At 41.6% G+C, this 18,913-nt stretch overlaps 2 protein-coding genes across 3 annotated transcripts in view; both read right to left on the reverse strand.

Moving 5' to 3' along the window:
- Positions 1-18,913, reverse strand: part of LOC148477384 (uncharacterized) — a 428,950-nt gene that overhangs the window by 325,307 nt on the left and 84,730 nt on the right. The window lies entirely within an intron of this gene.
- LOC148477392 (olfactory receptor 5F1-like) lies at positions 17,322-18,312 on the reverse strand. Its single transcript, XM_088456805.1, has one exon. The coding sequence runs from the start codon at positions 18,310-18,312 to the stop codon at positions 17,359-17,361; it is 954 nt and encodes a 317-aa protein (XP_088312931.1). The 3' UTR covers positions 17,322-17,358.

The following is an 18,913-nucleotide window of genomic DNA, read 5'->3' on the forward strand; positions in this document are numbered from 1 at the left end:
ATTTCAAGTGGAAACTTCATTCCAGGTGGAGTTATGGGCTAAAGGACTGTCCATCTGAAACCACTGCACCATGTGAATGTGAGAGGGGTTTATAATGAAGGTAATTGGATCTCACTCTCCTGAACAGTGATGACCAAAAGCATTGATCTTAGGACCTCATTCAGAGGCGGTCGCAAGAAGCGATCGCTCTCTCTGAATGAGAGCGGGCGCTTTTTATTTTTTTTGGTGCGGCCTCCTGGTAGCAAGCTAAGCTGTGGGTTACCACCCACAGCTTAGCTAGCAACCAGGGTGATGGTCACGATGGTGATCACCATCGCGACAATCAGGGCTTGCGACAGACCCTAAGGTTGGGTCTGGGCACTCGCAAGCCCCAGGAAGCTTTCTGCTCTGATGGAGCAGGAAGCTCCCCACTGACATCATTGATGATGTCAGTGCGGCCGCCCACAAAACGGTAGGCGTTTTGGAAACCACCCCCCGGCCCGCCTACAAAATGGGGTGAGCTGTCAATCAACATCGACAGCCGCCCCTTCTGTAGCAAGCTCCGGAGCGAGAGATTTTCTCAGTGCGTCCGCTGCGCATGTGCAGGGCTACCCATCGACCCGGTTGCGAGCACATCGGTGCTTGCGATCGGGTCTGAATGACCCCCTTAGTCTCTACATTGTGGATAAAGTAGTGCAGAGCTTACACACATACTGTAGTGATAACATTAAATATAATACAACATATATATAAAATAATAATAATAAAATAATAATAATAATAATAGTAATAATAGTAATAATAATAGATTCTAATGAGATGTGTGCTTAAATTTGCAAGTTCCATCTGCAAAATAGACTTCTATTCAACTCTTAATGTTTTTCAGTTTAGAAGATATATCTTTTTTCTTCATAGATAATATTTGCTAGACAAGTTTTTTAAGGGTGGAGTTGAGTTTTCTTCACAGTGTTTGGCAATAATGCTTACCAATTTGTTACAGTGTTTATTTTATATTGGACAGGAAAACACACAAAAAAAATAACTTTTGAAGGCACCATTGTGACCACAGTTCTTGCAGCATTTAGGGTCAGAAATAGGGAACATCTTGTTTAGTCTCTTAGGTTATAAGGTCATCTAATATAACATCTAGTATATCATTTTATTGCTGAAATAAAAATGGAATTCCTTGCAATACCTCCCTCATATCTTCACATCCTTCCTCATTTTGAGGAGAACTCACATTTATTTACCAATCTCTTTCATAGGGATGTAGCCATAATGTTGACATCACAATTTCATCAGGTATGATGTCAACATTGTTGAAATGTCAACATTGAAAGTATTAGTATGTGCAGAATGTACAGTAGACCACTTGCACAATGTCTACATGTGAAATGAAGACACTCCACACAGATCTGCAGCAGAGAGTTAGGATTAGGCTGTGGGAGGGTAGGGTTATGGTTAGGTTCTAAGGGAGGGTTAGGTTGTGGAAGGGTAGGGTCAGGGTTAGGCACTAGGGAGGGAATTAGGGTTATTCACTAGGGCAAAGGTTAGGATTAGGCTGTAGAAGGGTATAGTTATGGTTAGCCACTAGAAATTGGATTAGGCTAAGGCTGCAGAAGGGTAGGGTCAGGGTTAAGCACTAGTGGAGGGTTAGGATTAGGCTGCAGAAGGGTAGGGTCAGGGTTATGCACTAGGGGAGGGTTAGGTTTATGCTGTGGAAGGGTATGGTCAGGGTTAGGCAATAGTGGGAGGGTTAGGGTTAGTCTGTGGAAGGGAAGGGTCAGGGTTAGGCACTAGGGGGAGGATTAGGGGTCATTATTAGTCATACTTATACCAGAAGCCATGCAGGATCCACATTAAGTCATCCTGATGTCAGCTTCAAACCCGTAAAACATTGGACCTTCTGCTCTAGGTAAGTCACCACTGGATCACCAGGGATGTTGTTTTGATATTATAATAATATGTCAACATTATATGTCAACATGATGAGTGTCAACATACCTAGCATATGGACATGATGCATTTCAACATTATCACCATGTTGACAAAATATACCACATATTCCTGAGGTGGAGTGAGTGGAGGAGATTGAGAAGAAGTGGTTAGTGAGGTAGGAGGACAATCGAGAGCAGACAGAGTTGTGGAGACCACAGGATTGGAGTGTTTGGAGGAGGAGAGAGTGATCTATAGTAGCGAAGGCTGCAGATAGGTCCAGGAGGATGCATAGAGGTAACGGATCCTTGGATTTAGAAACAAACTGATCATTAGTTACCTTAATGAGGGCTGTTTCTGTGGAGGCAGTGGAAATAAGAGTCAAGGAAGTAGTGGGAGGAGAGGAAAGAGGTGAGGTGACTATATACAAGTATTGCAAGGATCTTGGAGGCAAAGGGAAGGAATGAGAAAGGATATTAGTTGCAGACGGAGATTCAGGGTCAATAAAGGGTTTTTTGATGGTGAAAGTGATGAGAGCATGTGTGAAGAAGAAATAGGGGAAAATACCAGATAAGGTGGACTGATTGAAAAGGTAAGTGTGATGCTGGAGGGATGAGTGGATGTGTAAAGGGCATGGACTGTATTCCCAGTGGCAGGTGAGAAGGAGGAAAGTGTAGACAAGCAGATAGAGTAAAGAAAAAATGGGACAGGGGGAGACTGATTGGAGGAGATGATCTGTCATATAGCAATAATATTGGATGTAAAATAAGTGACAGAGTCAAGGGAACTGTAGGAGGAAGATGCAGCAAAAAGCAGATGCAGCAAAAAGCAGCTCACAGTGTACAGTACCAGAGAAGCAGCTCACAGTGTACAGTACCAGAGAAGCAGCTCACAGTGTATAGTACCAGAGAAGCAGCCCACAGTGTACAGTACCAGAGAAGCAGCTCACAGTGTACAGTACTAGAGAAGCAGCTCACAGTGTACAGTACCAGAGAAGCAGCTCACAGTGTACAGTACCAGAGAAGCAGCTCACAGTGTACAGTACCAGAGAAGCAGCTCACCGTGTGCCAGAGAAGCAGCTCACAGTGTACAGTACCAGAGAAGCAGCTCACAGTGTACCAGAGAAGCAGCTCACAGTGTACAGTACCAGAGAAGCAGCTCACAGTGTGCCAGAGAAGCAGCTTACAGTGTACCAGAGAAGCAGGGCTCTGACTGTAACCGTACAGGAATTGGTTTTACACACATAAAAGTTGCAGATGAAGCACTATGGAACTTGGGGCCTGATTCAGACCCGGACGGTATTTGCGGCCATTCGCTGGCTAAAAGGGGCCGGCTATTTAAATCATGCGCTTGCACTGCGTCGCTTAAAGCCGCCCACTAAGTAATAGCGAGCGGTTGCACTATGCGCTCACCCCTGTATAAAGACGCCCCTTTGCCACTCGCAACACACGTCATCATTGGCAGTTGTAGGATTAATCGGGAACATCGAGAGCCATCGGAGCTGATCGCAGCGCCTGTGGTAGCCTTTTCCCACCACAACATTGTGAGCAGTTCAGGCTAAAATATAACCCAGTCACATGTGTAATGACGCTACTTTGCTAATTATGCACGCTCATTAAACTCCATTCTGATGATCGGGCATGCCTACGTTTGCACATCCACAGCCCAGTTTACAAGCACCTTCCCCTGTTACCACCCACAAACGGCGCAATCTGCCACTCAAAATAAGGGCCCGACTGCGGGCTATGGGCATCGCAATGACTGGTTCACGCACGCGCATTGCAAATCATACGCATGCACAGATTGCGAAAAATCTCTCAATGCGAGCGAGCGCAGCATAGCGTCCAGGTCTGAATCAGGCCCTTGGAGTGAGAAGAATCCATGTCTGTTTGCATCGAGTCCTATGTGAAATAGTTGAGCACAAATGTAAACATGTTGCAAGCCCCAGTGGTACATGTATACTAGCAATGCTGTTTCCAGCTTTAGTATTTGTGTGAATAAGACACTTTTTGAGTGAAAAAGATGCTCTGTGCGGTCGAGTCTTACAGGACCTAGAGCGCTGAGAGGGGTTATTTGAGGTTACTGAGGCCTGAGTATAAGAGGGGAATAGGAAATATTATCTGTACTGTAATCTTCTGACCTGTTACTGTACCTAGCTGGGGCTGCTTTTGTCTGATTCATTTACATTCAATGCCACCTCTACAACACCCCAGCCTTGATACTAGTCTCCTTGCAATAGACGAGTGGAGCCGCTGCATTACACGCTGAGCCCAGGTCCCGCGAGATCCCACGTGATCGCGACACCCGGTAGTCTCGTGTGTAGCAGTGTACTATACACAGCCGGCTGGGCAGGACAGGCATGGACGCCAAAGGATTTTACTTACAGCGATCATCTGAACTTAGGACAAGAAGGACAATGCAACGCACCAGGAGGTGTGTACAGAAGCTGCAAAGGGTAAGTCAGTGCAACTGGGGGTCCCGGGACGCCGCCCCACAAGGACACTACTTACATACCTAGCATGCAGGACAATTATATCAAGAACTGCATCCGAGACATTTTCCCCCCATTATACAGTGACTATGGACCTCATTCAGTGGCGGTCGTAGCGGCCGCACGGTCTTACGGTCTACGACCGCAAAATCCGTATGGCTGGTCGATCGTAAACAAAGTGACGCCCATTCGTTAGCAGTGCACCTCCTCTAGCTACCGACTGATATGATCGAACAATCGAGTTATCGTAGTCAGGCGCTGTGCGGCGCTGTATGCAAATTATGTTGTGATGGTTGCGGCCATATGTGTTGTATTGATGATCACATGTCATGTTTACATGGACTATCGAACAGCTTGTTATTAGCTTGTTGTCAATTATCTAATTAAGAGTGTTTAACTCTTGCTGTTCTTTTTTTCATGTTTTTTTTAGTTTGTCAATAAACTTTATTGATCACATTGTTGTTTTTTTTTGGATCCTTGTTATGGTTTATTTTGTTTGTTTAGAATCCAAAATAATGTTTATTATCTTTGAATGTACTGATGATATTTGTGTTAACTTAAAAAATGCTTTTGTATTTTGCATTAGCATAATCTGCCCTCAAAGGTTTGCAATTGCGCAGTGCGTGTTTTAACCAATCAAATCTGTCCTTTTTTTTGGTGTCACATGATTAATGCATTGTCCAATAGTTTTTTATTTTATGAAACTGAGTAAATATTTTAGCCAATCATCTTTCTTTTCCCCATGTATATTTCATGTTTTCTGTAAAAACTGCCATTGCCATCATGAGAGATGCGGCCTTTACCCGCCGTGAATTGGCCATAATGGTCAAGATTCTGGACAGGCGCCTAACCAACGCTCAGCCTCCCATTACAAACCGCTTAAAGCGTGCGGCCTATGCGGAGGTGAGGAGTGCCCTTCGGCGTGCGGGTTTCCAACGCAATATTGCCCAACTTGAGAGGCGGTGGTCGGATTTGCGCCACCGGTCGCCAGTCCATTTGGCCAATTTGCGGGTGCTAATACGCCGACGTAAGTATGCGTTTGTATAAATGATTACATTTGAGGACCCTTCAAAATGTCTGTACCTTTTCCAAATCTTTTCCTAAATGTAAACAAACACTCTTGTATGTTGTCCCTATTGTCCAGAATGTGTAAAGTGTACTTGTTGTGTGTTGCAGAAATTGAAAACTAAACTAAGATGTTATCCTTTTTTTTTTGTTTTTAGGCCAACAGCGGAGACGAGAAGGGCCCCCAGATTTGGCCGCAATGCAGGACCCAACTTGCAGCCCTCACCCTCACCTTCCCCACCCGCTCAACCCAGCCCTCCCTCCCCACCACCATACTCCCTCAGTAACCCTCCCTCCCTCTTCCAATACTCCCTTAGTAATCCTCCCTCCCCTGCCCACTCATCCCAACTCACCCCTCCCGAACCCGATTCCTCATCACAAATATCCCCTCCCTCTGATTATTTCCACCCATTGGCCCCACAGTCCCCTCCCACCCTTCCAACATCTCCAGTGGTAGCTGCCCCTTCAGGCTCTGATGGTATGTTTTTTTTTTTGGTGGGGTTGTTATCCATGTTGTGTTTTTAAGCTTTACTTTTTTTTGGTTGTGTTTTTGTTTTCATTATCACAGTATGGGTGTCATAATGAGTGCACAGTAATCATGTAACTCAATATTTTGTGGTTATGTTTTGTGGCTGTGCACTCGTTTTTTTTGGTTTGCCAAATATTTTTTGCCTTTTTGGGGTTGTTTAAATGTTTATTAATTTGGGGTAAGTTTTTAAATGTTTGTATTTCAATATTTTATAAAAACATTTTTTTTGGTTTAAAATATAAAAAAAAATATAAAAAAAAAATGTCACAGGACTTGGGAAGGTGCTAGGAACCAGACTAACCTTGTTAATGTTGTGTACACTGGGCCTGATTCGGAGCCGCTCGAAAGCGGCCGTTCGGTTGTTCCGACCGATGTTCGCACAACTGCGCATGCGTACGGATTTGAATACGCATGCGCGAACCAGTCAGTGCGGCCAAAAATCGTGTGCTCGCTAAATAGCGAATGCCTGCTATTTTGAGTGACAGAATGAGGCGTTTGTGGGTGGTAACAGGGAAAGGTGCTTGAAAACGGGGCGTGGAGATCCGAACGCAGGCGTGCCTAAAGGTCAAAACGGGCGTTTTAAGGGTGTGCATAATTACTAAAGCAGCGTCCTCGACCACGTCACTTGGTTGTTTTATAGTTGGAACTGCTCGCATGATTGTGGTAGGAAAAACCAACCACAAGAATAGTGAGCAGTTCATACGCCGTCCGATGTACTCGATTAATCTAATAAATAGCAGACATGACGTATGATGCGAGCGGCCAGGGGGTGTTTTTTTTAACATTACATTCACATGTTTTGTTCGCTCGTTCAGATATAGAGGCGTGAACAGACCACAAAGAGCAAATGGTTAATTTAAATAGCCAGCCCCATTTTCTGGATGAGCAAGTGCAAATAGCGTCCGGCTCTGAATCAGGCCCACTGTGTTTAAAAAATACTAAGATGTAACTTCATTTGGAAAAGTGATGTTAGCCACAGCAAACAAACACATTGTACTTTTGGATTATCTAGAACATTCTAGAAGTTAATATGTGCAGTGTGTTTTAATGCTATGGCCATCATGACTTATGAATACACCTCCCAGTTGTTTTCCAATCACCCTAGGGTTTTTTATTATGCCACATAGTTAGGGTTTCCCTGTGTTTTCAGACATTAAATGTTTCAACATATTAATAATGTTGTGTGGAGTAAACTTTATAACACACCCTAACATCATTGTGTCCACCCCACTGTTTGGGACATTGAATAATGTTTACTGTTAAAATGTGTGGAATTTTTAAGTCATTTTTAACCTACAAATAAATTTTCATGTCCACAGCAATACCAAGCATACTTGGAGGCATCAGAGCGGAGCTCACTCGAGCAAGTGGCCATCTTCTGGAGGCCTACTGCTGCCTACAGAGAATTGTGGGGAGTCTGCAGTGCTTTTAGTTTTTTTGTGAAAATTCTCACATTTCGAAATGTTTTCAGTTAAATTAAATTTTGTGTTAAAAAACCATTTGTCCTCTTTTTTTAAAAAAAATTCAATGGTGTAATTCTGCATTTCAAATAGTTTGCTAACAAAGCTGTGTGCCTTCCCATAGTGTAACTACTTCAAAAATGTGTTTTTTAACTTTAAGAACATTTGAAGTAATGTTTGGCTGTGTTTTTTTTTGGTTGCCCTACATTATCCACCTACAAATGGGATTCCAAAACAATGTACACCAAAACTATTTTAATTTGATTAATTTTTAAAAAACAAACATGTTGGCAACATGGTTTTAATTGTAAAAAGCATTTCATAACATTATAACACAAATAAAATGGCCTCTGGTATTTTTTACAGTAAATATCTTGCTTAGTCAGACAAAAGGTAAACTCCAACATAATAATGTATTTTTTTTACAAAACATCACAAAATAAAAAACAAATTAACTAAACATGTGGTGGTAAATCTAGATAAATTATCTTAGTTGTCCAAAAACAGAACAGGTTATTGCCAATGTTTTCAATTTGTTTTTCATTTATGTAAAGTGTTTTTAAAAAAAAAAAAAATTAGTCATACCTTAAAATACATTTGCTCTAAGTTTAAAATACAAACTTAACATAAAAAAATACCTTAAAAAATCTGGAAACCATATCATTGCGTCTGCCCCCCCCACGACAGCATCACAACACCTTCCTCCGGGGGGGCCATCCTCTGGCAAGGCATCCTCTGGCTGCATGGGTCCTCGACTTCTTATTGTGATATTGTGGAAACAATGCGAGAAACCATATCCGGCGAGTACATGAGTGCACCACCAGAGTGATGGAGACATCGGAACCGGCCCTTTAAAAGGCCGCTACAGCGCTCCACCACCTGCCTGGTGGCAGTAAATGCGGCATTATATTGAATTTGGGGCCCTGGTGTGGGATTCAAATAAGGAGTCAGCAGCCAGGGCGTGCAAGGATATCCACTGTCACCTGTTGGAAATGGGACACCATAAGTTTGAGAAATTTTAAATGAAACAATGTTTACACTTTTACTATAGCTACATACTGGATTTATACTTACCAAAAAGCCATGCGTCACCAGCTTGCAGTGTGTTTAATTTAGGCCAAATCCCTGAATGCTGGATCACGTACGCATCATGGCTGCAGCCCAGAAATTTGGCATTCAGGAAGAGGATCTGGAGGGAGGCATCACATAGCACCATTACATTTAGCGAATGGAAATATTTTCAGTTCCTATAGATTTGTTCCCTGCATGCAGGGGGCTGAAGTGCTATGTGAGTGCCATCCACTATCCCTATAATGTGTGGAAAGCCTGTAATCTCAAAAAACTTCTACTTTACCACATCAAGGGCTTCCGTATCCAAAGGCATACTAATAAAATGTGCTATATGATTGAAGAATGCATCTAGCACACGACTCAGGATCCGTGAAAATGAGGGCTGGGAGAGGCCACCCACCAGCCCCACAGTGGTTTGAAAGGACCCTGAGGCACAGAAATGTAACACCGATCATTCTAGATCATTCTTTATTATTGAAAGAGTGTCTAGGATAATATTTGGAGGCAGGCGATAAGTGGATAAAACCACATCATCAGGCATTCCAAAAAGGGTGACACATGTTCTATATATCTTGGCCCTTGCACGCCTCCTATGCCTATGCTCAGGAGGAGGCTGAGGAAGGTTGGTGGGGGGCAACATGGCCACTATTAGCTGGCCAACATTGTTCTGTATAGTTTAAAAAAACAAAAATTAGTTGTATTTGGAATGTTTTTATTAAAAATTTTAAAAAAATACTTAGCTTAGTAATAATGGTGCATATTCTTACAGGGTCGGGCTGTGCCATCTTCTGGAACTCCTACATGTGTTGTTTGTGTTCTGAATAATTGTTATTTTGTGAAAAATAAAAATAAAGAAAAGTCAGACACAAGTATATTACTACTATTATTGTTAAAAAATCCTTTACTTTGAAATTGTGCAATATAAATAAATGTCAAAATCACTGTTTAAAATTTTTACAATCAGCCTGAATCATTTTTAAAATCTAAAAACTCAGCGTAAAACCCTAAAATGTAAATTTCTAAAAACTTTGAGGATTAATCAAATAGACACTTACCTGGATCTGCTACAAACTGGCCTGTTAAATGCCTAAATCAAAAATATTAAACATGACTATAATTGGTGAAATAATGTTTATATAAATTTAAATGAAAAAAAAACAATGGAAATATGCTTGCAGTAGGCTAAAACATTTACTGGAGTCTGAAAACAACGTAGATATTTTCCCCAAAAAAATACACGGCCACCAAAGCACACGAAGTAACCATTTTTTACATTAAATAAACCAAAAAAAAAAAAAACACACCCCAAAAAATAAAATAAAATAAAAAAAAAAACACCACAAAAAAAAAAAACACACACAAGCACCACTCAAACAACACACACAAGCACCACTCAAACAACACACACAAGCACCACTCAAAAAACACACACAAGCACCACTCAAAAAACACACACAAGCACCACTCAAACAACACACAAGCACAACTCAAACAACACACACAAGCACCACTCAAAAAACACACACAAGCACCACTCAAAAAACACACACAAGCACCACTCAAACAACACACACAAGCACCACTCAAACAACACACACAAGCACCACTCAAACAACACACACAAGCACCACTCAAACAACTCCAAACACCGTAAACACTCCAAATCCGTTCAAGCCGCAAAACTAACCCCAACTACAACCCACAAGTAAGGGACCATTTGGCTTTGCCTTAAATAAGGGCACAAATAACACATTGAATGAATAATGCAGGCAAGGTGTGCATTGTACGTAGGCAAATAGGGATGCACGGGTAACCAATCCAGAGATGCGCTCACATCTCGCCCAACCCACGCAGTGATTAAGGGATGCAGGCAAGGTGTGCATTGTCCATAGGCAAATAGGGATGCACGGGTAACCAATCCAGGGATGCGCTCAAATCTCGCCCAACCCACGCAGTGATTAAGGGATGCAGGCAAGGTGTGCTTTGTCCGTAGGCAAATAGGGATGCACGGGTAACCAATCTAGGGATGCGCTCACATGTATAAATAGTTTTCACATGCACTAGTCTTCATGCTCTGTCACAAGTTTTAAAAATGGCAAGCGAGGAGCATGGTGGTCAGAGGCAACATGAGCCAGGTAAGTTTTAAACACATTTTTAAAAATTGTCAACAACAGATCATATCTTCCAAAAATGCAATATTTGGCAATAAATAACAACAAGTTATTGTAGGTGCTGTGAATCCAGAACCACCACGAGAGGAGGAGGAAGCGGGGCCCAGCATGCCAAGGCCCAGAAATCCACCTTTTTCGAGGCTAGACCTTGAGACATTGGTGACCATGACAATGGATAACCTTGTACATGCCCCAAGAAATATGGGGGCTGGAGCCAAAGAGAGGATTTGGGAGGAGATATCCAGGGCTGTTAATGCTGTGGGGACAACACACAGAACCATGAAAGTCGTAAAAAAAAGGTAAGGAAATGATATTGTGAGTGTTCTGAAGTCAAAAGCTATATATTGATACAATAAACTAACCCTGAGAAAATGACAAATATCATTGTCAGATGGACTGATTTTAAATACCAGCTCAAGTGGAAGCTACGGAATGGGGGTGGACCATGCTGCGGGGACAGGTGGTCCCATCCCTGAGGAGCTGACCTTGACAAGTTTGGAGACGTTGGCTCAGGGATGTGTGATGGAAGAGGAGATAGTCGGCGTGTCCACAATGGACACTGACATGGCCGACTTCAACGCTCCACATGTTCAAGAATGTAAATATTTATTGTTTTTGAAACGTATAAAGCTAAAACGTGTGTGCATTTAAAAAGGATACAAAACCTAATTTTTATAATTTTATTTCCAGACTCAAAGGAGGTAGTGCCTGCTCCTGAGGTCAGGTCTGGGTCCAGCACAGATGGAGACTCTGCAGGGGAGGATCCAAAAACACCATCTGGGGACCCTGTGGAGTCTACTCCAGCTCAACCATCTGATCGAGCAGTGCCTCTCCTCACCAGGTTGGTCTCCCAAACTCAGGAAAACAGATGTGTTCTCATGAGGATGGAGACCACTTTGGTGAGGGTGGCGGTGGCCAAGGAGACCATTGCTGGGGCCATGGATCATTGGGCCAATACCCAGGAGCAGGCAAACCAACCTGCCATGATGGAGCAAGACTCCCTTCCTCCTAGGACCACCACCTCTGGCAGCCCAACAGCCACCCTGCAAGTATGGAGAGCCCTATGCCTAGGCCAGAGAGAAATACCATCTACCTCTGGCCAGGCCAGTCGGCGTGTTACACGCCAGTCGGCTGTCCGTAGCTTTCCTCTTCCTCCGAGCTGTCCAAAACAACGCAAGTAGCCCTGGATATCTCCTCCCTCACCTCTTGTCCAGTCCCCATATTTCTTGTCACCAATGTCTCAAGCTCTTTTATAATTAGCCTTTTTTTTATTTTTTTAAATACATTTTTTTTAGAATTTAGATTGTTTGTTTCTATTTTGTCCAAATGTTGCCATAACAATATGAAAAATGATAATGATTTATGGCTAATTTGACTAAAAAAAAAAAAAAAATCGGAAAATGATCATATTTGACTATATCAATGTATACATGGTTTAAAAAGTATGGTATCTGAAAAGGCTGCTGCGCAAAACACAATGCAATATGTTTTAAAAAAGGACAGAAAGAAATGAGTTAAAAAACAACAAGTAAAGAGTTGTGCAAAGAATTCCCTAATGCACACGCAAGTGAAATCATTTACAAGGTAATTAGCAGTGTTAATAGTTACAATGCTCGATTCTTAGCTGCTTGGTTTGTGTGGTTCCAATTAGAAACATCACTAGTAACATTGGATTTACGATTGTACTGTTGTGGCTTACGGACACTCCATGCCTACCTTACCCTGGACGATCATCCTGTTTGTAGAGTGACGTTGTCATGCTTCCGAAATTCATGGTCGTACGAAGCAGTTAATTTATGGACTCCCCTAAAACACTTGCAAACGCTGAAGAACGCCTCCGTTTGCAGACCACCACCCTCGTATACACCCACAAATGGACTTTCCTGTCAATCACCATTCGCAAGCCACTTCCGGTTCGGAAGCCCTACGACCAACAGTATTTTGCATCGGTAGAGCTCATACGCACATGTGCACAACTAGCCGTACGCAGGCACAGAAAGAAAAACATTGGCTGCTTACGTCCGTGCGTCCGCTACGACCGACTCTGAATGAGGTCCTATATCTCCATCACATACCCAGCCTCACTTATACCAATACTCAATTGTGAAACAACCTCAGTTTCATATATATTACATTGTATCATTCTCCCCTGGGACTCTGTACCTATATACATCAGAGACTGAGGACCAGACAACTGAGAATCACAATACTGGTCATATAATTTCCATACTGGAGCATTGTGACTCCGTTCACATATACAAATAAATCACTTATATTTTATTGGGAAACCAAAAGGTGGACCGATTCACGGGTATATTACCTATCTCAACACAGGCCTTGCAATGCTTAGCACACCACCATATTGCCATTACAATATTGTAAGCGAGATTTGACACCTCGCTAGCTAAGCTGCGCTTCCAAGCACATATTGATCATTGTATTCCCAAGAGCGCTTTTACACAAAACTATATTGCTGACAGTAATAGTCAGAGCAAAATCATTTCCATCAACCACTCACAAGATAATGGATATAGATGAAATTACAGCTAGCCAGCGCAATACAGCTATTGGCAAGTGTTGCACCTTGGCAAATCCAAGTTCTCCTACATGGGGGAGCAAATGTAATATGTGTGGGCAAATTTAGTGTCAGGAGGGTAAATCAGTGTAATACTAATGTCCAATATTTGCTACATTAAAAATTAGGGGGTAACTAGATAGTAATTTCCTGTTCTGTGTAGTCAGTCACATACTGTAAACTGGATTTGTTCCGAACTGGACCAAATATTAGCAACTTTGAGGTCACTATATACTGTAAATTATAAAAAAAATAGAACAAAAACAACAAAAAACAAAAATAAAGATTATAAAAAAATAAAACATTTAAAAAAAGGTTTAAGATTTATTATACAATCTTTCATCAAGGTTATAATTGTTTTTGCTAGCATCCAAAAAAACAAAACATAAATTAATAAATAATTAAATAAACCTATTAGTACAGTTTGTGCATTCCAAAAACCCTAGAGAGTGTTTAGAACCCAAATGCATAAGGTACTGTACATAGGGCCTGCTTCAGAGCCGCTCGCTAGCGCTGGTCTGTGTACATGCATGCGAACGCTTCGTTCTGTGCGTGTGCAAACTACACACTGCGATCGCAACCCTCTCGCTCGCCTAGCAAAGCCAGCCCAGTGTAATTAGTGACAGGAGAGGCCATTTGTGGGTGGTATCAGGGGCAGGACACTAATAACGAGGGGTTGGAGATGCGAACGCAGGCATGCCTGAGTGTTTCAACACCGTTTCAGAGGAGTGCATAATTAAGAAGCAGCGTCATAGTACACGTCACTTGCCATTTTTTTACACTGATTTCCTCGCAACGCTTACAGGATGGTCAAGGCTACCACAAGCACTGCGTTTGCATCCGATGGTGCTCGATGTACCAATGTTTTAATACACTTCCTGGAGATGACGTGTGCTGGTGGGCGGCTCTGCCTATGCGATTGTGTGTACGCTTACACAAAGTGGCCGCTTGCTAAGACATGGTGGGCGTGCTAATGCCTTGGCGAGTGATCGCTTGAAATGCCGTCACTTTGAAAAATTTGCATACGCATCTCGCGGGCGTACGCAGATAACGAGCAACTCTGAATCAGGTCCATAGTTTACATCTAATTGGGGGGCACCTCAGGTTTCTGTCACTGGTAAATAATGCCATATGTACAGTAATAGGCCATGATTTGGGAAACGCCTCAATTCTGATGAGAGAGTGATTAGATTTACAGCCACAATCAGTTCTACGGCAAAGCCAGTTCAGTTTTACCTTTAAATTAATGTCCTCTCTACATATAGTGACTGTCGCGCCAGAGTTGCTCTGGCTCTACCAAATCACGGCATATTACATATGAACCTTAGTCTACAGTCATTATTCAGCCGGCATCAGAGACTTATAATTTCCAAGCAGTTCATAGTCATTTATATTATAGGAAGTAGTATCCCATAGTATATGTTCCCTCTTTTCAACTGATAACACAATATAGAAATATGAAACATGAACAAGAATGTGCTACTGTACATTTAGGGGTTGATGTATCAAACAGTGAAAAGACTGGAGAAGTGAATAGGTGGAGATGTTGCCCATAGCGACCAATCAGATTCTACATAACATTTATCTAGCACCTTCTAGAAGATAATAGCTAGAATCTGATTGGTTGCTATGGGCAACATCTCCAATTCTAAAAACCTGCACTTTAGTAAATTTACCCCATAATGTCCTAGAAGGAGAATCCCATAGTATATATTCCCACTTTTCAACTGATAACATAAGCTACAGTAACACAATATAGAGATATGAAACTAACAAGAATGTGCTACTTTACATTTACTTTACATTTAGGGGTTGATGTATCAAGAAGTGAATAGACTGCAGAAGTGAATCAGTGGAGAAGTTGCCCATAGCGACCAGCTGTGAGGTAGCATTAATCAAATACATTCTATTAAATTACAGTAAAATTTAATTTGATGCTATGAGCAACGTCTCCAATGTTCCCACTTCTCCCGGTTTTTTTTGCTTGTTACACCAACCCCTTACTGTGACAACTGCATAACTGTGACAACTACATAACTGTGACAACTACATACAGTAACTGTGACAACTACATAACTGTGACAACTACATAACTGTGGCAACTATATAACTGTGACAACTACATAACTGTGACAACTACATACAGTAACTGTGACAACAACATAACTGTGACAACTACATAACTGTGACAACTACATACAGTAACTGTGACAACTACATAACTGTGACAAATACATACAGTAACTGTGACAACTACATTACTGTGACAACTACATACAGTAACTGTGACAACTACATAACTGTGACAACTACATAACTGTGAAAACTACATACAGTAACTGTGACAACTACATAACTGTGACAACTACTGACATACAGTAACTGTGACAACTACATAACTGTGACAACTACATACAGTAACTGTGACAACTACATTACTGTGACAACTACACACAGCAACTGTGACAACTACATACAGTAACTGTGACAACTACATACAGTAACTGTGACAACTACATAACTGTGACAACTACTGACATACAGTAACTGTGACAACTACATTACTGTGACAACTACATACAGTAACTGTGACAACTACATACAGTAACTGTGACAACTACATAACTGTGAAAACTACATACAGTAACTGTGACAACCACATAACTGTGACAACTACATAATTGTGACAACTACGGACATACAGTAACTGTGACAACTACATAACTGTGACAACTACATACAGTAACTGTGACAACTACATTACTGTGACAACTACACACAGTAACTGTGACAACTACATAACTGTGACAACTACATACAGTAACTGTGACAACGAAATAACTGTGACAACTACTGACATACAGTAACTGTGACAACTACATAACTGTGACAACTACATACAGTAACTGTGACAACTACATAACTGTGACAACTACATAACTGTGACAACTGCTGACATACAGTAACTGTGACAACTACATAACTGTGACAACTACATACAGTAACTGTGACAACTACATTACTGTGACAACTACACACAGTAACTGTGACAACTACATAACTGTGACAACTCATACAGTAACTGTGACAACTACATAACTGTGACAACTACATACAGTAACTGTGACAACTACATAACTGTGACAACTACAAAACTGTGACAACTACTGTCATACAGTAACTGTGACAACTACATACAGTAACTGTGACAACTACATTACTGTGACAACTACATACAGTAACTGTGACAACTACATTACTGTGACAACTACACACAGTAACTGTGACAACTACATAACTGTGACAACTACATACAGTAACTGTGACAACTACATAACTGTGACAACTACAAAACTGTGACAACTACTCACATACTGTAACTGTGACAACTACATAACTGTGACAACTACATACAGTAACTGTGACAACTACATTACTGTGACAATTACACACAGTAACTGTGACAACTACATAACTGTGACAACTACATACAGTAACTGTGTCAACTACATAACTGTGACAACTACATACAGTAACTGTGACAACTATATAACTGTGACAACTACATAACTGTGAAAACTACATACAGTAACTGTGACAACTACATAACTGTGACAACTACATAACTGTGGCAACTACATAACTGTGGCAACCACATATCTGTGACAACTACATAACTGTGGCAACTACGTAACTGTGACAACTACATAACTGTGGCAACTACATACTGTAACAACTACAGAACTGTTACAACTACATAACTGTGGCAACTACATAACTGTGACAACTACATAATTGTGGCAACTACATACTGTAACTGTGACAACTACAAAACTGGCAACTACATAACTGTGGCAACTACATAACTGTGACAACTACATAACTGTGGCAACCACATAACTGTGACAACTACATAACTGTTGCAACTACATAACTGTGGCATAATTAGTCAACTGTCAGAACTACAACCGGAATAACCCGTATGATATACTGTATAGTGGTGAAAAAGCAGAAGCCATTACATTCATTTTAAAATAGCATTTATTCCACCATTACCATCTATATACTTTATGCTTCCCATTTTAACAAACAGCAGTAATTAAACATTTCACATTGAGTTTTCTCAGAGCTGCCTTCATGTCTGAGTTCTTCAGGCTGTAGATTAAGGGATTAATAGTAGGGATTAAGACGCAATAGAAAATGGCCGTCATCCTGTCTTTGTAAGAAGAAAATGGTTCCCCAAGGCGCAGGTGCACATACATAGCAGACCCATAGAATATAATAACAGAGACAAGGTGAGAAACACATGTGGACATTGCTTTTTGACGGGCCTCTGAGGAGTTGAGGAGGAATACAGAGGTTAGGATCTTGATATAGGAGCAGAAGATTAGTATAAATGGCAGTAAAGCTCCACATATACAAAGTATGAAGACATATATCTCGAGTGTGAAGGTGTTTGTACAGGCTAAGTTGAGTAGAGGTGGGATGTCACAGAAAAAATGGGCAATTCTGTGAGAACCACAGAAAGGGTACATAAATATCGTGCTGGTGTTTATAATGGAGAAAAGCAAACCTAAAATACATGGTCCAGTTGCTAGCTGGTAACACAATGTTGTAGTCATCACTGACGTGTATCTCAGAGGACAGCAGATGGCCATAAACCGGTCAAAGGCCATCACTTCAAGGAACAGACATTCTGACACTGCAATAGCAGAAAAGAAGTACATCTGAGCGGCACAACCAATGAAGGAGATAGATCTATCCACTGACTGGAAGAGCTCAAGAGCCTTGGGAACAGTAGTGTTGATAGAACAGATCTCAAGTATTGACAGGCCCCTCAGGAAGAAGTACATGGGGGTGTGAAGTTGGGAGTCCACAGTAACAGTCAGGATGATAAGGCCATTACCTACCAGTGAGAGGGTATAGGCAAACAGGAGGAATATCATTAAGATGACCTGAACTGGGAAAGACATATCAGAGAACCCTAGGAGGGTGAACTGTGTAACATTGTGCAGGCTGTATGGATCTGTGACCATAGTTTATTGTCTCTTGTCACAAAGTTAGAGAGAATATTATGATTAATTGCAGCTCGCAGATTGCACTCTACGGTAAATAGTCAGTACTTCATTCAGAACTGCTGAAACCTGGGAAATCTGTTTTTTGAAATGTGTATAAGATGTGTGAGTTAGTATTGAACCCTAAATGATGCAATATACACATATTTATAATATCAGAGCACAAAGCATCTGGGCTGGATTCTCCTCAGTCTCACAGTTCACTTGCACAGCATGAATTGTATAAGTAGTGCTGGTGTTTACTACACATGGATGGTCAACTTTCATTGTGGACATTACCGATTATGGGCCTGACTCAGAGGTGCACTTTGTGTTGATGCTGCACGCAAACGGCCAAGGTTTTCATTCTGCGCCTTTTCTGAGACACATGCCATGACACACTGCGCCTTTTCTGAGACACACATGGTTACCACTCTGAGATGCCAATAGATATTACACACACAGAGATGCAATTTCAGCGTGCATTTCTAGGTGGTAACAGGGCATGTCACGGTCCGCGACTTCATATAAGGGTGCAGTTGCACTGACACCATCGGCCATGTTCAGTCACAGTATCTGCACC

Source organism: Taudactylus pleione, unplaced genomic scaffold, assembly GCF_031769625.1.
Source record: "Taudactylus pleione unplaced genomic scaffold, aTauple2 ptg000720l, whole genome shotgun sequence".
In the NCBI taxonomy this organism is placed as follows: domain Eukaryota; kingdom Metazoa; phylum Chordata; class Amphibia; order Anura; family Myobatrachidae; genus Taudactylus; species Taudactylus pleione.